Source organism: Chanos chanos, chromosome 4, assembly GCF_902362185.1.
Source record: "Chanos chanos chromosome 4, fChaCha1.1, whole genome shotgun sequence".
NCBI classification, from domain to species: Eukaryota; Metazoa; Chordata; class Actinopteri; order Gonorynchiformes; family Chanidae; genus Chanos; species Chanos chanos.
The window spans coordinates 8,027,565-8,037,538 of NC_044498.1; the positions used below are offsets into that span (position 1 = coordinate 8,027,565).

The 9,974-nt window shown below is 40.2% G+C and overlaps 1 protein-coding gene across 1 annotated transcript in view; it reads left to right on the forward strand.

Annotated features, from left to right (window-relative positions):
- The window catches only part of ches1 (checkpoint suppressor 1), a 23,389-nt gene extending 17,423 nt beyond the window's left edge, over positions 1-5,966 (forward strand). Inside the window, exons 3-6 of the mRNA XM_030772735.1 lie at positions 53-201; positions 2,850-2,908; positions 4,795-4,903; positions 5,435-5,966. Coding sequence (XP_030628595.1) covers positions 53-201; positions 2,850-2,908; positions 4,795-4,903; positions 5,435-5,966 — 849 coding nt within the window. The remainder of the gene's footprint in view (positions 1-52; positions 202-2,849; positions 2,909-4,794; positions 4,904-5,434) is intronic.
- The last annotated feature ends 4,008 nt before the right edge of the window (positions 5,967-9,974 follow it).

Genomic DNA, 9,974 nt, shown 5'->3' on the forward strand with positions numbered 1-9,974 from the left:
TCTCTATCTCGCTCTCCTTTCTTTCTCTCTTTCTCTCTGTCTCTTTCCACAGGCCATAGGTAAAGGCTCTCTTTGGTCCATAGACCCTGAGTACAGGCATAACCTGATTCAGGCCTTGAAGAAGACTCCATATCACCCCTACTCCCCACGGCTCGCCACGCCCCCCACGTCGGCCGCAACCCCTCCTCAGGCATATCACAGGTAACCTCCCGCTCTTTCGCTCTGTGTGGTTGTCTTCACCTTTTCCTTCATTCATCTGCCTCTCCTCCCCGCGTGTTGTCTTTATTCACTGACCGCTATATATTCTCTTTGTTTTCTGCCGTCTTGTTCGTCCTTATCGTTTTTTTCTTTTTCTTTTTTTTCCTTTGCCGTTTCTTCACGTTGTTCAGTGTTATTGTTCTTACCGGGGTTTTTTTTTCTCTCTCTTTTGTTCTGTCTACGGTTTCTTCCCGTTCTTCCCTCTTTTTCGAGCGTCCCAGGTAGATCAGGGTTGAGGAAACGCTCTTGGGATTTCGGGTGTAGCTCCTGATGATTTTCCCCTCGGGGGGAGAAGCCAGGTGGTTGGACAGGAGACAGAAATAATTGGCTCTTTGTAAAACCACAAGATGCCCATAGTAATGAAGAAAACCGTGACTGAGAATCCACTGGTGACTAAAAGATTGAAGAGATAATTAAATAGTATATTGATCAGCATAAAAAAACATAATAATAATCCCCTCTGAGGACATTTTTAAGAGAATGCACAATCATTTGGTATGTAATAAGAACTGTTTACGATTTGTGAGACTGGCTTCCCTCATTGTGTTGAAACTGCATAAACTAAGCCATATTTCCATAATTTTGCACCCTTAAATTATGAATTATATTTCTTTCGAGCTACATGCACAGATGTTTGTTGGCATAAATATGACTTTGTTGTTATGAAAGAAAAAATAGAATGAGAGAGGGAGAGAGAGACCAAGAGAGAGAAAGAGACAGAGAGAGAAACGAAAATGAGATTACCAGTCTTTTTTAATCATTTCTTCATTGTCTTCCTCTGTACCTCGACTGGCAGTATCTTGATGTGTAATTGGAGCAATCACCTCTGGAAGGACAGGGTTTTTTTTTTTTCTTTTCTTTTTTGTGATGTAGTAACATTTTCATGGCGGGAAAGCCGAGAATCATTAAAGAGTAATGTCAGGTTTTGGGTCAGCTTCCTCACGCATTCCTTCACACCCCATTGGCAGCTGGACTCGGGGCCTCTGGGGAGGCGAGGAGAAGGGGGGGGGGGGGGGGGGGGGACATGAGGAAGCTGCCACGTGCCTGCCCTTCGCAAGTCTCGTTTATCGGTGCAGTTGCCAGGGTGACCGAAACACCTCCATGGCAACACATGGGTTTCAGATAGGTGCTGTAGTAGCGCCACAAAACCATTTGTCTGGCGAAAAAGAAGGGGGGGGGGGGGTTTAAAAAAAAAAGGACAGGCAGTTAGCACAAAGAAACACATTATTGCCCTAGCAACACTTAACTCCATAGCAACAGCAGGTGGCTGTGGGCCTGTTTATGTTGCTGTTTCCTCTTCTTCCTCTTTTAAAGCAAGCAAGATTGTTTGTGTCATAGAAGACAAATGTTTCTCTTGCTCCCTTTGGTGAGCCATTACAGAGAGAGGTATGTTTCAGTTTATCCTTGTTGTACTGAAATGAGAAAGAGGAGAAAACGAGAGGGAGCAAATCTTGTTTAGGGAGACAAAGTGAGATGAGGGTGAACGTGGCACCTGCCTGGAGCACTTACATGCTCCAAATTCTATCTCTGTCTGTACCAGCTGACCTCCTAATTTTACCACGACTCACTGAGCTGTGAGAGGCAACTAATCTGGATTTGACATTCCACGCTTCTCAGCAAGTTTTCCCTCCCTCTCTCTCTCTCTCTCTCTCTTTCTCCCTCTGTCTCTCTCTCTCTTTCTCCCTCCCTCTCTCTCTCTCTCTCTCTCTCTCTTTCTCCCTCTCTCTCTCTCTTTCTCTCTCTTTCTCCCTCTCTCTCACTCTCTCTCTCTGAAGTCTCTGGAGTCTGAAATTGTAAATTTTGTAAATGTTTGTAATGATGGCTATTGAAGACAGCTTTTCACCTGTGTATTTGTTGTTGACAAAATGTTGGTAGGGGGGCAAATGACAGGACAGACACAGAAAGAGAGAGAGAGAGAGAGAGAGAGGGAGAGAAGAGACAGAGACAGAGGGACAGACAGAGTGTGTGTTTGTGTGTGTATGAGAGGTGAGACTGCTGGTCTATGTAAAGTTGTGGTGAAAAAAAAAAAAAAAAAAGAAGAAGAGATTCATGTGGATGGCATTGCCGAGGCTATCATTCCCTTGGGGTAATCTCTTTGAACAATGGTCTGCTCTAGGTCTCTCAGAGTTATAATGACTATAATCAGCAATCATGGAGGAATGCCCACACCGACACACTCCAGTAATGGCTTGTAGTACGAACTGAGACTTTCCCAGCAAGAGATATCAGATAACTGACCACCGACCTACACCTTCCCTTGCCGCTACATTCTTCCCTCCTCACAAACTCATGAATGACCTCCAGGTGCACAGGCCAGTCTGTGTGATGATGCAGTTCATCCAGCTCAAGGTGTCTGCTGGGTGCTGGGTATTTCTGATACCTTTCAAATGGCAGTGTATCAAGTTTTAATGTCTAAAACTCTCTCTATCCTCTCTCTCTGCCTCTCTCTCTCTCTCTCTCTCTCTTGCTCTCTCTCTCTCTCTCTCTCTCTCTCTCTCTTTGTCTCTCCCTCTTTCTCTCTCTCTCTCTCTCTCTCTCTCTGTCTCTCCCTTTCTCTCTCTCTCTCTCTCTCTCTCTCTCTCTCATTATAGTCCTCATCTGTGGCCGGGAAGTCCACTTTACAGAAAAAATGGAGGAGTTCTTTTACAAGGTAATATTCCATCTGCCCCCCTTGTTTTTTTTTTTATTGGTTTTTCGATCGCATCATTCTAGAACTTTTTGATAATAAAAATGTCTCACCTTACTTCAACAAGACACAATGAGTGAGTATCTCAAAACTCAAAATCAGCTCCCAGAACCTGAAATTATTTCCCCCGTTTTGTCTCTGACAACACCCCCAGCTTTTCTTTTTTTTTTTTTTATCTGACTCTTTCTGTCTTTCCACAATCATTCCCTCACCTCTTTGCATTTTCCATTCTCTCTCTCTCTCTCTCTCTCTCTCTCTCTCTCTCTCTCTCTCTCTCTCCCGAGACTTCAGAGCCGTTTACAGGGACATTCAATCCTAATCAGAGAGCTCTTTTGGGCCATACAGAACTGTTAAATAGGAGGAAATGGATACATTAGTGGTCTGAAGCGCATCCTCTTTCACAGGCTCCGTTTGCTCCTGTTAATGGAATAATGGTCAAAGAGAAAAGTGGCTAAACGGACTCTCTCTATGGACTTGGCTTTGATTGATGTGTCTGGCTATTGGGCTGCTATCCCCCCCATCTCACCCCCCCCCCCCCCCCCCCCCCCCCCGCGCCCCTCATCCCCACCTCCGGAGCCGCTGGATATGTTTTGTTTCAGCTGAAAGAAACACTGCATTGCAAAAAAAGCGGCGATTGGCCACGATTCAACACAAACAATCAAAAATGTCTTTATTCCCTCACACACTGCTCCTTTTTTTTTTTTTTTTTTTTTCAAATGTTTTTAAAGTGTGTTTATGTCTAGAATTTCAGGTTGTTGTCTTTCACATTTCAGCCTGCGCGATGACACACTTAAGTACATAACGTACAATTGCTTCTTCTAAATCGAGCTCCATTTGGAGACATAATTGTTTGGCCTGAGGAGGCAAATAGAAACTCTTTTAATAATCCCCGAAATGACATTTCATAGTCTTGTACGTCATCTATATTTCACTCTTACATCTCTGGCTCTTTTTTAGATGTTAGTTAGTTTTAATCATATTAATATCTAAGCTTGAATGAGACACATTCACGGAGTAATGTCCTCATGAGTAAAAGTTGTGTATTTAGAATCAATATGGTGGTCGGAGATGTGGTAAGGGCCAGGTCCATGTCAGACATGGCTTTGGAATTTCCTGTTGGTCGATGGTCAGTGTATGATCTAGCACTCTGTGGCATGTGAAATGGGGGCAGTCACCATAGCAACGACAAGGCTGTGTGAAGAGTTGGGGGGGGGGGGGGTGTATACAGTAACTCTGAAGAGCAGACATGCTATAGAGCTGACTCAAAATCTCCTAGACACCAGTGAGCCTAAGTTAAAACAAGGCTTTGAGTCGGTTATGTGCTTAGTTCATAATGAATACCGCACAAAGTGTATGCCTAATGACTAATTTACTGCTTGCATCTGTATAATGTCCCTTGATAAAAAAATGTCTATAGTCTATCATGCTTGGTAGAGATTGAAACAAAAAAATCTTTCAGTGCAAAAATGAAAAAAGAAAAAGAAAAAAGACCAGATTCCTAGTCCGTGTCTATTAATTTGGATTCAGAATAGCAGCAGCGGTGGTTTAGAGTTCAACAGTAACCATTGCCTTTGAGCAAGGAAATAAAACCCAATGTTGGACTTCTGAGAGTCAAAAATCTGCCTGTAAATGTGTCTGGATAAGATCGTCAGGTGTATGCAAACATGTGAATGGTGAATAGACATATTTGTGAGTTCCTCATCACCTCTGATTATTACTTTTTTTTTTGTACCTGTTTTAATCGTTAATTGAAAATATTTGGAGTCGTGCTTAACGTATGTTGTTCACGGCGTCCATCGTACGAGAGAGTGGCCTATGGTCTAATAAAGACCTTGTTCTCTTCTCTCCAGTTCCTCAGAGAGTTATCCAGCATGGCTCTCGTGTGTCCACCCAGAACTTGTTTCCAGTCATCAGAACGCTTCCCTTCAGCCCGTCACGGAACAGAACCACCACAATTCGGTCAGTACTCAAACCCTTCGCAAGCTGTCACAAGCATATTTCTGCTGACAGGGGTTAGACTAAATTATAGTGCTGGAACAGTGACCAGGCCTTTCATTCAAATATGGCTTCTCTTATGCAGTGCTCACATTTTCATCACTGAAAACCAGAACGTTCAAAGTCATTTCTCTATTCTAGGTTGCAGGTTTATGGTACCAGTTCAGACTGATCATAAAATATATGAACTATGTTCGGACAAAGGGATCATTAATTCTATTTTTTTGCTTCTATTATTGCTGGTAGTTATTTCTTTTTTCGGTGATTGCAGTGGAGAAAAGAGATCCATTCTGAAGGTTACACGTCTGCTTTTTGTGTTATGGCCCAATATTACAGCATTAGTCTGCTTTTATTTTACTCCAAAATGTTCTTACTCAGCGGCAACTCACACATGCATATTTTGTGTATTCTCTTTGAGCTGATGGTAAAATTTGTTTGTGTGTGTGCGTGTGTGTGCGTGTGCGTGTGCGTGTGTGTGTGTGTGTGTGTTTTCAGGTCTACTCTTGGTGATTATCTGACCCAGTCCGGCAGTGGTGTGAAACATGACTCACCCCCATCCAGTGATGATCTTCAGGAGGACCACACTTACAGCAGTGCCCAGTCTCCCGGCGGCACACAGCAGGTCACTGCGACCTCCTCCTCCTCCTCCTCCTCTTCCTGCTCCTCTCAGGGATCTGACCCGAGCTGTGCCGACGGAGAAATCATCGAGGTCCAGGTCACGGAGATCAAACAGGAGCCCGGGGACTTTCCGCTGGATGCTACCACAACACCTTTCCAGCAGTCTCAGCGCAACGGCAGCAGAAAACCCCCCTGGATGAAGGGCCGCCAACGGACGCCTGGCGATACGCTGCCCCTGAAGAAGAGGCGGGCGGAGAAGCCTCCAGAGAGCGATGATGACGATGATAAAGAGATGAAGGAGGCCGCGGGGTCTCTGCTCCACCTTGCCGGTGTGCGCGCCTGTCTAAACAAAATGAGCCACCGCACCTCCAAGGGTCAGAAAGAACAGAGAGAAGCTGTGAGAGATTAGAAAGAGAGAGAGAGAGAGAGAGAGAGAGAGAGAATGCAAGAATGTGTGAGAGAGAGGGAGAGAGAGAGAGAGAGAAGGAGAGAGAGGTCATTCTCAAAAAATCTAACATGTTAATTCCCAGGACTTCAGGTGAATTCTACTTCTTTGCGGCAATATATAAATATATAAATATATATATATAAATATAAAAACAGATCACTGTTTTCCTTTTCTTTTCTTAACAATATTTTTTATTAATAATTCTCATGTGTGTGCTTTTAGTTTTGTGTTTGCAAAATGGGATAAAAGCCATAGTGAAATTTTAATTCAGTCATGTCTTATACAAATGTGGTCACGTACATTTAATTTCTCTCAGTTTATTTAAATCCTTTCTTTGTGGTGAAATATCAGAGGAAAAAGGAACTGGTAATGTTGTAGCAATTCTTCCAAACATCAGCTGGGGAAAATTTTACTAAGATATTATTTTACTTGCTGCTCATACTTCGAAGAGTGCCAAAGACAAAATCCTATTAAAATAATAAATCTCGTTCGATTATTAAGATTGAACTGTGTGTTGCAGAATCCATTGTTCGAAAAGAACACTCTTCAGTTAGTCAGAAGCTAGTGTGGAGAATGGGTAGAACTTTCTAGAACCCTCATTAGTTTTTTTATGGAAATCGCCATGTAAACAGAACATGCCCGGTAGGTTGCTTCAAACAACAGGTCAGATGCAATACCTTTAAATCTCTGACACGCTAAGCGTAGATACTAGCTTTAGTATGAGTTTACAGTTGAAATACAGTGACAAAAAAAAAAATTGTAGGGGGTTGTGCTGCAAAACATGCCCAATACATTACAACATCAAAAATACATTTTTATTGTATTTGTGTTTTTCTTTCTTTCTTTTTTTTTTCTTCTTTTTAATTTCTTTGCATTGTTAATATGTTTTGTTTATATAAGTCCATATAAATCGAAGCAATTTTGTCCAGTCTGGATAATACTGTAAAAAAAAAAAATCTTTGGAAATGTTTTATTTTCCTTTCTTACATGAGGCAGTTTAGCCTGTGAGCTTTTCTCAGTTACATTGCATGGGTGCTTGTAAATAAGAAAAAAAAAAGTATTTTCTTTTTTTTTTATTATTCGAAAAATCATGTAAGATAAAAAATGTATTTAGCATGAAGCATGACTTATTTTCATATAACGAGAGATCGCAGAAAGAGGCGTCGCCTTCAAATCTTACACCTTATGGATTTTTTTTTCCCCTGTTTTGGGGTCATTCTATCATTATTTCTATTTTATTTTATTTTATTTTATTTTTTAATTTAAATCGTATCTTTTCCGGGGTGAGCCTTTTAAGACGACTTTCCTTTGAGGAGAGAGTTTTTTTTTTTGTTTTTTTTTTCTGGGAGGTGGGGCATAGGGGCATATTAATAAGGTGAGATTTTTGGTTGTGGGGTAAGTCATTAAGCAATGGTAAGCTCTTCTGTTTGGAGCGTTGGGGCGGGACTTATTTCCCTGTAGTCTTGCCCTCTGATTGGTAATTCTTTTCCAATCATTGTTAAATAAATGTTTCAATGTTGTTGAGAGTCAGTGTTGAGTGACCGCTCACTCTGTATTCCCTTTAAGACTGTGCCTGCCGTCTGTGTCTGTAGTTTCACGTCTTTGACCATTTCATTTGTACGGAACGGCTCAAGCTTTCTAATTTAAAGAGTGTGGTTCGTTTCGCATTGTTTCATTTTCATTGTAAGTGTCCGCACATCATAACGTCCTCATGGAGGTGTTCGTGGAATAAATTACATTGAAATTGTCTGACAAGGAAACTAGATTGTGCTTTTGTGCAATGGTCCTCAAAGCCAGTCATGGAAACCCATTGCTCTGCCGCTCTTTGCACCAGCTCTGTTTTTTTTGTTTTGTTTTGTTTTGTTTTTCTTTTTTTTAAAAACTGTGTTTATGCATCCGTTCTGAAAATAGAACTAGATTAGACTAGTTATGCATTTCCCCGTTCAAAAAGTGAGACAGACTCCAAAAACTATTGGGCTCAGAATTGTGTTTGAATACCACAAATAAAGTGGACATATGTCAAGTAATAACTCTCAGTGGGTAACCATGACGATATCGTTTGTTTGAGATGTTCAATCCAAATTTTACACTTTACATGTCTGCTGTTCAATGAAGAGTTAGCAAATTGCAACTGTTTTCAGAGATTTTTTTTTTTTCCTAAAATGGTGTTTGCCTCTCCTAATCTTGACCTACTGCATGCCAGATAACTACTTAAATGTACAAGAATATGCCAGTGTTTGACTACAGTACATTTTCTTTTCACACAAAAAAAGCACATTTGTATAGAATTACCACAGGTGACTTGGTTATATATGTAATTTGTGGTTGAAGGTAACGGGTTTGACAGAGTTTTTGAGTAAAGCAAAGTGACTGTCTGTGACTGCCGATGAAAATGGGTCAAACTGTGTACTTATTAAATGACTAGTTTTGCCAATTTCTGTTTCACATGCAACACCTCAATGGCTGTTTTCTTGCGTTGGATTTACCTTGTGTTGCAAACGGAAATTACATATCCATCCTGCGTCAGTGGCACAAGTACAAAGCAAAAATGCCTTCTGATATTTTCTGAGATATAAAGTGATAAGACGTAATATGCTTTTAGTAAGATGTCTATGTTTTGAAGAGCTAATCTCTACCTTCTGAGTTGTTCTCTCAGTTTTTTTCTTCTTTTTTTTTTTTTTTTTTTTACTGTGAGCTGAAATAATGTAATAGGAAAAAAAAACACACACACACAACTTCTCTGCATAAGCAGAGACTCTAGACTCAAGATTTTAGACTCAATAAACTTCCAAGTTTGGTTATGTTTTTATGGGGGTAAGATAAAGCAGTGATATGACAAGAATGTATAAATTTTAGTTTGGCCAGTAGCAAGAAAATGTAGGAGAATCTAATGTGTGCTTCATTTTATCTGTAAACATACAAAATGTTGCACTAAATTAGGAGTTTATGTTTTGGAAAAACTTCACTGCCTCCTCAAATATGGTATGAATGTGGTCGTTCCATTGATCATTGTTGACAAACAAACTTGTATTTCTTGTTTATTTCGGATTCACTGCCATTCAGGTTACAGATTGTGAATTTGTGACAGCCAATATGGAGGAATGCTGAGTTAAGTTTGAATTGAAATGGTTCTACACTAAACAAAAACAAACAAACAAACAAAAAATAGAGAGAACACTCAAGCAGACTCTATTCTGATTGGAGGAGAAGCCCTCTATTTCCTTGATGTGCAATTACATTGCCAAAGAACAATTTCAAACTATTCTTCAATACATGTATATACCATATTGTCTATTACGTGACAATAATGTCATGTTTCTTTTTGTTTTTGTTTTTCCTCTGAAACATAAAATAATGTTCATGTAATGTATTGTCTTCCAGTTGCAATAATAAAAAAAATCTGAGTTTTAAAAGCAAAGGAATTGATCTATTTAATGTATTTGATATTGATAAACAACATCTTGTTTTTCATCAGAGTAATCTGGTCCAATCAGCTTTCCTGCTGAGTCTTTCAGTAACTGTGGAAGCTCATTCATAATTAAAGTCTGGCTTAATCGCATATCACTGCCTTCCTGCCCTCACTTAGCTCAGCTGGAGCCAGCTCTGTTGCTATGCAACTGCAGAGGTAAGCATGAAATTGTGTTTGATACATTTTAAGGGTCCACTGTTGAACACAGTTATGTGGTCAAAGTAATAGTTACACACCTTACGGTTTTTACAGCTGTGTTGACCGTAGAAAAAATTATCAGTATCAGCAAACTAATTTGAAAATAAACCAGTTTGCTATTAGGGCGTTTATAGTAATAGAATACATTTAAGACAGATGAAAAATGTGACAATTACAACAAGAAGGGAAATTCTGTATGTATGTTCTAGTTAACATTTTGTTTACATGGGGGATCTGTTGAAATATTTGCTACACCTAAATGACATGAGTTGTAGGTAACCCATTTTCTCAAAATGCCCACT